General features: G+C 53.9%; 1 protein-coding gene across 2 annotated transcripts; it reads right to left on the reverse strand.

The window, feature by feature from the left end:
* Positions 1 to 1,150: 1,150 nt before the first annotated feature.
* Positions 1,151 to 9,475, reverse strand: TBR1 (T-box brain transcription factor 1). 2 transcript variants are annotated; one of them, XM_086898592.1, is made up of 7 exons: positions 8,165 to 9,473; positions 7,549 to 7,703; positions 7,083 to 7,204; positions 6,577 to 6,735; positions 5,660 to 5,721; positions 3,448 to 3,565; positions 1,151 to 3,342 (listed from the first exon to the last, which is right to left on the reverse strand). In XM_086898592.1, the coding sequence occupies exons 1-7, from the start codon at positions 8,854 to 8,856 to the stop codon at positions 2,722 to 2,724; spliced, it is 1,929 nt and encodes a 642-aa protein (XP_086754718.1). In that variant the 5' UTR covers positions 8,857 to 9,473; the 3' UTR covers positions 1,151 to 2,721. The 2 variants fall into 2 exon arrangements, with proteins under 2 accessions (XP_086754718.1, XP_086754717.1); XM_086898591.1 differs by having other exon boundaries at positions 1,151 to 3,565; positions 8,165 to 9,475.
* Between the last annotated feature and the right edge of the window lie 3,398 nt (positions 9,476 to 12,873).

The raw sequence follows: 12,873 nt of genomic DNA on the forward strand, positions 1-12,873 counted from the left end.
CGGGGAAGGATGGCCGGGAACGTGCCATGGGTTAGGAAGCCCCGGGGAGGGCGCGGGAAGCCACTCACGGCGCCGCTGAGGGGGCAGCCGGGGCCCGCGGGAGGCAGAGAGGTGCGGGCCCTGCGCGGGGGGACGCGTGCGGCGCCCCGGCCCCCGCCGCTCGGGAAGAGGCGGCTGGGGACAGGCGCGAACTCCCCGCACTTCTCCGAGGGGCGGACCCGTGGGACACTGCCCCCACGGCCCCTCTCCGTGTGGGGTCCCGGGGCAGGGCCTTGGGCCCGACGGCACCGCGGGGCTGGCACCGCTCCCAGCGGCCGGCGCAGGTCGGCGGCCGCGCGGCCGCAGGGGAGGCGCTGGGTGCGCAGGGCCCCGCACTTCGGCGGGGGTGGAGGGGACGGAACTTCATTGGGGTGCTCAGGTGCCCCCCGTCAACACCGCGGCAGGACAGAACAGCTCTGACGGCTCCACACCGCGGAATCAAGAGTAAACCCGGCCTGTTACCCCGCAGCCCGCGCGGACTCGGTCCACGCAGGTGCCGGGCCGGCGCCTGTCCTAAAGCCCACAGGTGGTTGTCTCCAAAGGGGACAGAGTCCAGGGAAGGTCGCAGAGGGAGAGGTGGTGCTGCAGGAGTGGGGCTCCGCTCCCGCACACAGGGCAAGCTGCTCCCCCGAAAGGACGCCTGCCTTGGGGGCACTGAGGGGCTCCGCCAGCGCAGCCCCCGCCCTGGGACGGCAGGGGAGGCTGCGGGCGGGCAGCGCTGCGGCCCTCGCCTCTGCTCCGCCAGCGATGGCACCCCCCGCCCCGCGCCAGGCACCTCTCCCGCCTGCAGAGTGCTGTCAGGGTTTTTAAGCGTCAAACGCTGGGATAATTATAAACCTTTCAAAACCGACGGGGTTTCATCTCCCTCTTTCACCGACTGCAAACCTCCACGCTCGGCCACGCGGTGTAAGCACGGTCCCCTACGCTCTTCCACCCCCCCAAAAAAAGGACAAACGCGGGGCAAGCGGACCAGCTCCGTCAGGGAGAGCAGCGGCGGGACTCCCGCTCCAGAGCCTCGCTGCGGGCCGAGAGCGGGCGAGCCCGCCCGCCTCTTTCCCTTGGGCCCACCCGATCCCTTGCAAATCGGCGAAGTGCTTTTTCCAACACGACGTTAACGTTTTGCCAGGTTTATTTTACTTGTTATACACAGACGATACAAACGGGCAAAAACCGAAACATTTCTCAATGGAGCATGTACTGGTATAAATTATTCAGTTCCACAGACGTAACAGAACAAATATAAAAATCACAACATTCGATTTACAGAAGAGTCAAAAATATACACACGTTTATGACCCTGAATTTCTATTAGGAAATTTCCCCGTCGAGTGTAATCTGGACTGAGTATTTAGCCTGATGCATATTTCAGTTCGTAATTGGTTTTCTTTCTTCCATATAAAAATGCGTTAATTTTATAGATTTGCTACTCAAAATTCGAAGACTTATTATTCTGCTTCGCCGGGGTGGGGGGGAGTCCTGGAGGGATAATTACTTCTCCTTCAACAGTATAATAAGAGGTTTACAAGAAAGAATTATCACTCTTACTTTCGATGCGTATTTGATTCCCCAGGAAGTCAGATCTCGGTTAGCTACTTTATGAAAAAGTCAATTCCAAAACTAAATGCAGTAAAATATACAACTCACAACTCATCTTCACTGGACTACACTATGGTTACCAACAATTCAGTCGTCTATATCTTTTTTTCTTTTTTTTTTTTTTTTCTTTTTTAGATTATTCATTACAAAGATTTACAGCAATATAAAGAAAGAGGGGGGAACTGCAAAGAAATTTGAAAATAGTTTGTTAGCATATTTGGCACCTGCGGGGACCAGTAATGGATTTGGCACTTGGGGGCAGGGGAAGGGGGATTCCACAAAAATAATAATATTGCTGATCTCGAGTTATTCCTTTCAAAGAAAAATAAGAGGCAGTTAATTTTGGTTCCAGAAGGCGTTGTGCTCCTTTAATCGACTTGCCTATGAGATGTATTTCTGTTCTTTTGAAGGGAAAGCTGAGCTATTCCTTAGCTGTGTTAGCCCAGGGCACCACGTAATTATTTCATGCGAGGAATTGGAGAGAAAGTGAGAAACCCATTACCCGCTGCTACAGCTATGGACCACTGACATTTCCAGAGGCATTTAGGAAGTGTTTACCTGGGGAGGGGCACGAGAAAGAGGGAGCAAAGAGCGGGAAATGGGGTAAAGAAATTTAAACAGAATCTAAGTTTTGTGACTTAACAATGAAAACAAAACAAAAAAAATCCAAACAATAAATAAACTGAACCAAATAAAAGTAATCTGTTACAATAAAATAAATACTATGTACAGGCATTTCACAGGCTGTTTTCCCCACTATTACTGTTTCCCCTAGAATCCATCCGTGGTAAAAGGAAGGAAGCGCTGTACGGTTTGAGAGTCTAAGCATCCTACTGATCAGTGGGTTTCGGTGCGGCAGTGCCCCCCGCGCCCCCGGGGCGCCGCCGGACCGGGTCGGGCCGGGCGGGGAGCGGGGCGGGGAGGCGGCGGCGGCCGCGGCCGCGGCTCAGCCTGCCTGCCTGCCTCTCTGCCGGGCCGGGCCGGGCCGGGCCGGGCCGGGGCACGGATGGGGCAGCTAGGGGCGGGGGTCAGTGCGCTAACGCGGAGGAGTTATTGTGCAAAAGGACGGCGGGCCGGCGGCCGCGCCTAGCTGTGCGAGTAGAAGCCGTAATAGCCGATGTCCTTGGCGCAGGTCTTTTCGCAGTCCCGCTGGGTAAGCACCTCGCTCTTGAGGGGCGAGGAGCTCTCGGACACCGGGGTGTCCGAGGGGGAGATCCGCCTCCTTTTGGCCTGCTCGTAAATCCCAGAATCGGAGGAGTCGATGGACTTAATGGACGACGGTGTCTCGATCCAGCTGGAGTCGGACAAATCTTTGGGCTTGGAGTCCTCGGCGCCCGGCAAGGGGGACCGCTCGGGGGCCAGGCTCTCCGCCTCCTCCCCCAGGTAGGGGTTGCCGGCGGCCATGCGCGCCGCCGCCGCGCTGTTGGGCCAGCAGGAGAGCACGGAGCCCGACTTGCTGCAGTACTGCGGGGGGCTGCGGGCCCCCCAGCCCGAGGGGTCGGCGTAGTAGCCCAGCGGCCGCCCGGCGCAGCCGGCCGCCTGCAGCGGCAGCGCCTTGACGCCCGCGGCCGCGTAGGACAGCAGCGTGGCCGCGTTGCCGGCGAAGTCGGTGGCCGTGTCGTAGGCTGAGGCGGCGAAGTCGAGGCGGTTGTTGGCGGGGGCGACGAACCAGCGCTGCGGCGAGGGTGCCCCCGGGTCCTCGGCTTGCTGTGGGGAGAGCAGCCCGTTGGTGTGGGGCACGCTGCGGTCGGCGCCGGGCCCCGGGCCGGCTCCTGCCCCGGGGTGGAAGCGGGACTTGGCGTAGTTACTCACGAACTGGTCCTGGAGGAAGGAGCCGGCCATGGCGTAGCGGGCCCCGGGCACGATCTGCGAGCGGGGCGAGTCGTTGGGAGAAGGCGTCAGCCGGTCCATGTCGCAGCCCGTGTAGATCCTGCCCAAGAGAAGGGGAGAGAGCTGGGTGTCCGCCGCAGCCCTGCGCCCTCCTCGGCGCGGCACCCGGCCGAACGCGGCCCTCGGGGGACGAACGGGACGGCGCCGTCCCAGCGCACTCCGGCCCGGCCCGGGAGCCTGCGCTCCTCTCCGGCCTCGGCCTCCGGCATCAGCAGAGCCGAGGGCCTTTAACGGGGAAGAGGAAAGATGGGGGCAAGCATGGAGAACAAACGTTTCGGAACGGGTTGGGCATTCCTTGCCGGGGCTGAGATCCCCCTCTCCGGTCCGAACCCACAACCCAAAGGCGTGGGATCCCACGCTGACCGGTCCCACCACATGCGCAACAGGCGGCCCGGTCATTTGCCGAGAACAGCGTGAGTGGCAGACTACGGAATTCTATCGGCTGTTTAACACTTATTATTGGGAGTCACAGACGAACCATCAACATTTTACTGAGTTTAAATTAAGCTAATCTTTAAACACCTACTGTAGGAAATGTAAAGCCAGACACTTCCAGTGTTCCCTGCTTGGCCTATATATAATTCTCCCATGCTGGGCTGCAATTTGTGATTATAAAAACTTTAATGGATGAATAACTACTATCTGTATTTAATTCAGGCTAAAACTGTGCTTTAATTAACCCTCCACGCCTCCTGGAATTTCTTATCCAAAATAAACTTGGCCCTTAAACAAATTCAACGTGCTAGACAACATTGAATCTTCCCCCTCCCCCCGTCTCCTTTCAAGTGACGCCCTATAAAGTTTTTTTCCTAACAAAAAGAGGAAAGCACTTTTGGCTGAGGCCGAAGGCCACGCAGCCCTTCCCAAGGCCGCACATACTCTCGCAGAGCTCCCGGAGAGCGGGCAGGCTCGGCTGCCGCCCTCCGTGGCACCGGGGACCGCCGCTGCCCTCCCGGTGGCAGACCTGCTCCCCGCCACGGCCTCGGCGACCCCCGCGAGAGCGACCGCACCACAAGCTGCTCCCTGGGGAGAGCTGGAGTTCGGCCCCTTGCCCCTGTCGAGCTAGTTCAGCTCTCGGCGTCGTTCCCACCCTAGCCCTGAAAGCCTGCTGCTGGTGGCTGCCGGACCGCGGTCCAGCGGGGAGGCTGAAGTAGGCGCTTAAGATACGCACGGGATGAGTGAGGCGCTCGAGGCCAACTGAGGCCGCTCCCCGCCACAGTTTAGAGAGGAAAAAGGTTTTCCTCCTCAAAGCCCGTCCCACAGACCAGAGCTTGCAGCGAGATAGGCGACATCCCTGACCGTCTGCTCCTCCGGGTGTTTGGGCAGCCCTGAGGCCGCCACCTCCCGCTGCCCCAAGCTGGGCAGGGGGATGCCGGGCGGCTCGTACCCCCGGCCAGGGGAAGCCTGCCTGCAGGGCCTGCAGGCCGGGACACCCCCATTTTTGTCCCGAGGGCCGCGAGAGGCGGCGGCGGGGGCCGAGTGCTGATGGCAGCCCGGAGCCGCAGTCGGAGGGGCAGCAGCCGCCTGTGGCGCGGGCGTCAAGGCCGGAGGGGTCAGAGCGCTGGGAATGCCTCGGAGGAGGACGGGCAGGGACACAACAGGGACAAACCGCGATTAAAACTTCAGAGGCTTTAGCTCCACCCAGAAGGGAGAAGGGGGAAAAAAAATTCAACCCCGGCGAAGAATAGAACGAGACGAAGACGTGTCCCTCCGGATCCCGGCTCTGCCTCTCGGAATGATGCAGACCCGGCGGGTTGCCCAGGACTGAGCCCCTGTTGCCCGGGTGCTTCTTGCGGAGCCCTTACGCGCAAGTGAAACGGAAGCTTGGAAAGAGGCGCCAAGATACGTGCCGGGAAAAACCAACAACAAAACCGCAGCAAGTGCCAAAGCGAGATGCGGACTCGGTGCGGGCACCGCTGCCCCAGAGGCGGAAAGCGGCCCCGGGGCTGCGCAGGGCCTCGCCACAGGGACAGCCCCCGTGCGGGAGCGGGCGTGTGCTTCCCTCCCGGAGGGCTCTGGAAAAGGCTGACATTACACATCTCGGTGTGAAATGAGCCAGCCCTCATCCTAAATCTCCCCACTTTGACATGTGTGTACAGCCGGCAGAAGGGTAGTAAAAATCCGGTTTACTTACGTGTCATAATTGTCTCGGAATCCTTTTGCGAAAGGGTTGTGATCTATTTTCAGCTGTGTGATCTAGGGAAAGAGAGGAGCAGAGCACACGTTGTGAATGCCTGAAAAATATACCCCACTGCAGCCAACACGTTTTTAAAGGATCAAGCTTTACTCTAGGCAATCATACCGGCTTTAAACAGTGAAAAAAATATGCTCTGGTATGCTTATTGACATCACAGTCTAATTTTAAGATTTACGTTGTTGTAAAAATACGAAAAAAATCAATATTTAACCCCATATTTTGAGACGTGTTCAGCATTCCTAGCGCATGGGTATGAATATACTGAAATCCAGAAATTAAGGAAAACGTACCGCAGTACGGTGACTAGGAGTTTGCATTTGCATCGAGCAAAATAATTAAAGCGAGAATGTGGACTGAACATATGTCATTTGAAAAGGGGGCACCAGTCTGTAGCAAAGCCAGACCACTCCGAAACGCATCCAGCCATTAACGAGCTTTTAATTTGAGGAAGTTGCTCCGTCACCCCCGGCGCAATCAATGAGGATGTTAATTGATCTTTGCAGACTTAAAGCTTAAGCTAACAGCTTAACAGCTAACTAAGCTGTTTCCGACTGGGAGATAAACGCCGCGGGCCAGCGCCCAGCCCCGGGCAGAGGAGCAGCATCGCGCCCGTCCTGGCGGGGAGGGCGATGCCGCTGCGGTCGCTCGGAGGGGGCTCCTGAGGCGAAGGCGGCCCGAGCGGCTGCGCCTCGGGATGGCCGGGGAGGAGGGATGGCACAAAGCGGGGAACAGGGAGCCCCATCTCCCGGCGCCGGAGACCCGGGGGAGGGTGGGCAGCAGCCGGGCCGTCCCTGGTGAGCTGCCTTGCGGGGAGCGAGGGGACCGCGAGGGGAATAAACCAGGGAGCTCTTTACATCGGTGTTTTGGTAGGCGGTGACGGCAATGAACTGCGTCTCGGGAAACGTGAATGTCTGCACTCTGCCCGGCTGGTTGGTGTCCTCCGTCCCGTCTTCGTTCACCTCCACGACATGCAAGCGAGGTTGGTACTTGTGAAGGGACTGCAAAACCACCATCTGTCGGGCACGGCAAAAGGAGGGAGGAGGATGCGGGGAGAAAAGAAGAAATCAGAGCGAGAAGAACGAGGAGAGAGATGCCCGCTGGCCGCCGCCTCCCCGGGACGGTTGCGGACTTCCCCGGCCGCACCGGCCAGCGGTGTCAGCTTGGGCAACGCGCTCAGGGCCGACGAGGCCCGTGGCAAAATAAATGGGAGGACTTTCTCATCACCACCCCCCTTTTATTTTCACCTAACGACAGGATCTAAAAGAAAAAAAAAAAAAAAATACACGTCCTTTTGGAGACGGTAGGATTTTAACTGAAGAAGTAAAAATAATTCTGGCAGCGTCTGCGTTCCCCCACTGACCTGCCCGTTGTTGTTTGATGCTCCTTTATTGTTTGTAAGTTTTAGTTTCCCAAAGGAGATTTCCTGTCGCATCCAGTGGGCTCCCGTGTTGGGGGAGTCGGGATGCATATACACCCGGTTTCCTAAGCAAAACAACAAAAAACACAACCACATCACAGTTCTCGCCTGTACCCCGGTTCTGCCGCTACATTCGCACACGAGGGTGAAGGACCCCGTTAAGTGGCCAATATTTTACTGCCAAAACTCCTTTCATTTTAAACGAAAAGGATTAAAACAGCTTTCTCCGAATACCTTTTACTTTATCCTCCACCCTCCTTTTTTTCTTTTTTCTTTTTTTTTTTTTTTAAATAAAAACATCGTTGGCCCATTTGCGTTTAAGAAGTCGCCAGAGACAGTCCGCAAAAGCATTAATTAATCATTGTCACCTACATATGTGTCGGGAAAAGTGTTAATTGGAGGAACTTGCCTTGTACATTGGTGTCCGCCTTGCCGCAAGGAACCCATTTGCCTCCCTGAAATCTCCAGTGATTGGGATCCGCCAAAATTACATCCACAAAAATATTGTAGTGAGCCGTAGGGTCGAGACCAGAAATATTAAAGCTTAGGAAAGGGAACATGCGCCTATATATATAAAAAAAGAAAAAAAAAAAAAAAAAGAAAAAAAGAAAAAGAAAAAGGGAGAAAAAAAGAAAAAGAAAGGGAAGAAGGAAAGCAAGCCAGCGGCAGCGGCAGGCACACGCGGAGCAACCAGCCGTTGTGCTTTATCCTCACGGCTCCCGATAGCGACCGGGAAATAAAAATCAAAAGAAACCCCCTCCCCGGAGCGCCGAGCTTTCCGCGGGAAAGGGATGAGGGCAGCGGGCGCGGGACCTTGCGGGGAGGCAGAGAGGGCTGCCCCGGCGGGGACCGGATCCGGCGGGGACCGACTCCGGGGGGACCCGCATCGGAGCTCCCGGCGATCAGGGCAGGGGCCCCGGTGACGGGGGGACGGCTCCGCCGGAGCGGCGGAGGCTTCGGGCGGCTCCCCCGGCGAAGTCCGCGGCTCAGCCCCGACACCCAGAAAGGTCCGCGCGGTGGCTTACCTTCCCTGCTTCGTGATGATCATCTCCGTCTGGTGCCGGTGAAATTTCAGCCAGAGTGGCCTGTTGCACAGGTAGACCTGAGCCTTGCCGGGAACCAGCCCCGGCTGGGTGGAGGAGAACTGGTAGAAAGGTGCCCCTTGATAGGAATGGCCATACTGCTGGGGGTACGGGTAGCCCGCCGTGGGGTAGCCTTGCGGAGAAGAGTTGGACAGGAGGCTGTTATAAGCTCCGTTGGTGATCACAGGATGATGAGCCATGTAGCGGCTGGGGCTGGCGATGGAGAAGGCTGGGTGTGCAGGTCCATGCTGGCTGGGATAAGGGAACATGGTACTAGGAGCAGAGGCAGCAGACTGGGGCTGGCTGGACTGAGAGAGCAGATAGCGATCTGCAGCAGATCCATCGAAACTGTGACGAAGCTCAGAGACCCCGTCCAAGACGGGAGAGAGTTTATTTCTCTGGACGTCCCCTGGTGTGTCCTTGGAGTCAGGAAAATTGTCTGTATCTGACTGATTCGTCATCCCCCTGGTAATTTTTTTCAAAGGTGAACTTCTCTCCAGGTTGTCAGTGGTCGAGATAATGGGATGATCATGCAAGGCAAGCTCAGATCCGCCTGCATGTGGGTAACTGCTGCTCACATTGAGAAATTTCTTGGAGAGCATGATAGAGGGAGAAAGACAATGCTCCAGCTGCATAGCTCTAGCACCACAGTAATAACCCTTCAGTCCCTGGATCTGAAAGGGCTTCCTAGTATCAGAAGCTAGACATCCTGGGACCCACACTAGGCAGAAAGCACTTCATCTACCAAATGCTTCCAAACGTTTGATTTACTTTTTTTTTTTTTTTTTTTTTTTTTTTTTTTTTTTTTTCCTCCCTTCCCAGGGAGAAGAGATTGGCCAATTGACACTATGCAGCAATCAGGAAAGACTCACTTTTGATCTTGCTGCTTGTGGAGAGGATGAAACGGCTTCTGCCATTGGTTAACCGCTGACAGTAATTTAATTAGATAGACATTAATTAGGATAATCACCTGGCTCCTGGTCGCGACGATCATGGCAAATTGAAGGAGATGATTTTATTGTGAGATAGAAGGAAGGGAAAGGGGGAAGGGAAGAGTATGTTTGCTGTGAGAGCTCATTATTATGTGACCTTTCTAGCTTTTTTTAATTTTTTTTTTTTGACTACGGCTGGAAAATAAATCCGAACCCTGCGATTCCCCAAATACTGCGTGCGTGTACCCCACCTTTGTGCGCCAGGGAGGAGAGCGGGTCCTGGGCGCTTTGGGGAGCGATGGCGAGGGGAGCGCGGGGCTGGGCGGCCGCTGCCCTCAGCTCACCCCCGCCGTTTGTCCCCAGCGGGGCGCAGTCCCTCTCCCCCAGCTCTTCTGAGAGCGCATCGCCCCCACCCTTCCCACCCGTGCCTGTTTCGCGGGGGAAAATCCACCCTCCGTCCCCGCTGACAGCGGCCGCGTATCATCTCTTTTAACTTCTGAAATAATCATAAGCCCCGCAGCCGAAGTGCCCTAATGTATTTGCCGCGATGTTTACGGGTTCTTTAGTAAGTAAATATTTTATCTGGGAGCCGTAATGCCGAAGATTACCAGCAAAACAGCGTGGAAGGCGTCCACCTCCCCATCCGTCTCCGGATTTCTTTCCTGTCGGTGCCTGCTTTCCCTCAGTGACTCAGTCCCGCGGGCAGCTCCCGGGAGGGGCAGATTTTTGGTAGCACCCTTGCCAGGGGCCGCGGCCCGCCCCGGCCGGTCGATCGGAGCTGAGAAACCCAAACCACGATGATGCTGCGGCAGGAGCCGCCGGCACCCTCTGCCCGGGGGGGTCTCCGCAGGAGCCGCGGGCCGGGCTGCGCTCGCAGGCGGGCGGGGGCTGCGGGGACTCCCAGTGACCGGAGGGACCGGGCGGCGGGCCCCGCGCTGTGCCCGGCCGAGCCTCGGGCTAGTCAAAGCGGGACCCTCCAGGGCGCGAAGGTGCGCCTGAAGGGCTCAGGGGGCCCACTCGCCACCCCGCCTTTGCCAAGCACCAGTCTTAATTTTTCTTCCTAGGAAAGCCTGCCTGAGAGTTTAAAAGCACGGGGCTTGTTTTACGGTTTTTTGTGTTTGGGGTTTGGTGGGTTTGGGTTTTTTTTTTACCAGGCAGAAGCTCTCCTATTCCATTTTTCTTAGTGTTGTTCCCTTAGTGGTTTGGACTTCAGGTATTTTACAGACTACATCCCTTCCCAGGTGACATCAGCAACCGGCTTCAAATTTCACTGACAGATAACGCAGTCTGAGCAACCACATAATAAAACCAAACCACCGCATAACTGCCTGAAGCCAGACCGAAACTTTGCAAACTCAAATCCGGAGAAGAACCAGGATGACTTGTCAGAATGTGTATTTCAATGCTCTCAAATCCCGTGGCCATTTATTTTTCTGTTGCTTAACCGTGAGCTACTTCGGTTATTTGGTATTTCATAGATGCCAACATATACACACTCCCTGCAAGGAAATTATTCTAATAAGACAATTTATGAAAAAAAAGCAAGCAGTTCACTGTTCTCCTCAAATGGTTCAGCGCTTGCAACTTTCCATACACCACCTTCTTTCAGTGTTAAGAAAACAGTTTCATTATTATCAGTTCTAACTAATGTTTCCAACACTTATTTCACCAGTGCTCACCCTTCCCTTTCCGTGTTTGCAACAACAGAACGGTAATGGACTTATATAGGCAGGAGATGGACCGAAATGCAGATAAACCCTTGGAAACGCTGCCCTGAATTACAGAGCTACAGCCATATAGATGCGGAGCTGCAATGAATTCAGTGGTATACTGCCAATCACATGGAAGTGCTAATATATGCCAAAAATCTTCAGTGCACAACTCCTAAACTGGTATAATAGGGGGGATATGCAATGGCAGGTGGTGTTACAGAATCGTCATAGAATGGAGTGAGGTTTGCTAATACAATATGCCCGTCCTTCGTGCTGACAGGTGACAAGGGGTCATGCTGCTAATGAAGGTCTGCTCCATTGCGGCTGGAGGCTCAGAAGGTGGCCGCTTGAAAATCTCTTTCTTCCTTCAACATCGTATATGGGCTGCTTCTTTTCAGGTTACGGCATACACACAATTCTTCCAAATCCACTCTGTAGTTCCTAAAGCACTGGACAAAAATAAGGAAGGATGCCCCAAAAACCTGCCTTTTTTATTATTCATGTAACATCTTGGTAAATGGAAAATTGTGTCTCCAAGTTAAACTGAGGAGTGAATAGAAAGCAGGGTACCACAGCACAAGCTTATACTACCGGAGATCTGCGTCTCCAACAGACTCCCTTTAGCTACCCTCTGCAAGATGTACATTTGTCAAAATTAATTTAGAATATGTAAGACTCACTGGTTTGTCTCCCTGCTTACACCAGCCTCTCACGCATGTATACACTGCAGCACTGCGCTAGCTCCTCTCCTGTTCTGCAGTGCCATGTTACCCACGACCTGCCAAACTCTGTCTCCCTCGTGGTGTTACACGTGTGTGTGGGAGTAGAGAGCGGCAGGGATGCAGAGTCCCCCTGGCAGACAAGCCCCAGGGCAGGTCCCTCAATCATCTCCTGCCCCATCTCACCCCAGGCGTGTGCACCCGGCAACAGTGAGGCCCGAACACAGCCCTACTCAACCACCTGCAGGTTTGCAGTGGGAATCTCCCAGAAAGAACTTCCATTTAACTACACGCAGGCAAATGTGGTTTGGTATGTCTCCATTTTCCCAGTCTGATATTCCACTGCCTACTGTGGGGGCAGAGGGAAGGCCATAAGGAGGGCAGCTGCAAAAATCTGCATGTTTCCCTCTGAAGTAAGTGCACGCTAAATATACTTTGAGAGAGAGTTAGTCTAAAATAGTAAATTAAAAGGCCTCAATAAGAAATTTCAAACAAAAGAAAAATCTTTGAATGGTAAAGTGTAAGTAAATATGGGCATAAGCCAGAAAATAAGACAATTTTATGGGCTGTTTCCTTAGTATGCAAATAAGAAATCAATTTTTAAAAAATTATCTTCAGCAAGAGATGTAGATAGTTTTGAATTATTCGCCTGTCACTACTGTTATTTTTATTGAAAAAAACCCCAAACCAACAGTAAAAACTTCTGCCCAGACAAAGAATTAAATCGGCTAAAGCAACATACAACACTTGAAAAAAAGAACCCTAACAAAATAATTCCAATCAGTCCCTGCCCAAAACCCAAGTCATTCCCCAAACCCAGATATTTGGCTTTGCCTGCTTCAAACCAAGCAGTCAAACCACCTGCCTTCCTACAAGTGTCTCCCTCTCTAGTCAGTGAAAATGGTTTTAAATGTCATATTCTAGTTGGGACTCTTTCCATATATTTATATATATGGACAGCTCATGTATGTTCTCTCAGAGGAGGGTGGGTTCATGTAACCTAGAACAGCCTCTGTCACTTTAATGTTTATTCTCAGAATACTGCTATTTATGACACTGCTTGTGAGAGTTCTGTGATTCAGTTATCAGCAACTGAATTAATTTCCTTAAGGTCAGTTGTCTTCTGTAGATACTAGGGTTTGAATAGTATTCAAAGGGAGCTGACAGAGGAATTTTCAACATTTTTGGTTTTCTACATCCTCAGAATTCGGCACTATGATTTTTTTGTTTTAATCTCCATGAGAGTAACTGGTAATTAATGGGAGCCAAATTCCAGTAGAGAATTGCTT

Source organism: Cyanistes caeruleus, chromosome 7 (genome assembly GCF_971803275.1).
Source record: "Cyanistes caeruleus chromosome 7, bCyaCae1.hap1.1, whole genome shotgun sequence".
Lineage (NCBI taxonomy): Eukaryota > Metazoa > Chordata > Aves > Passeriformes > Paridae > Cyanistes > Cyanistes caeruleus.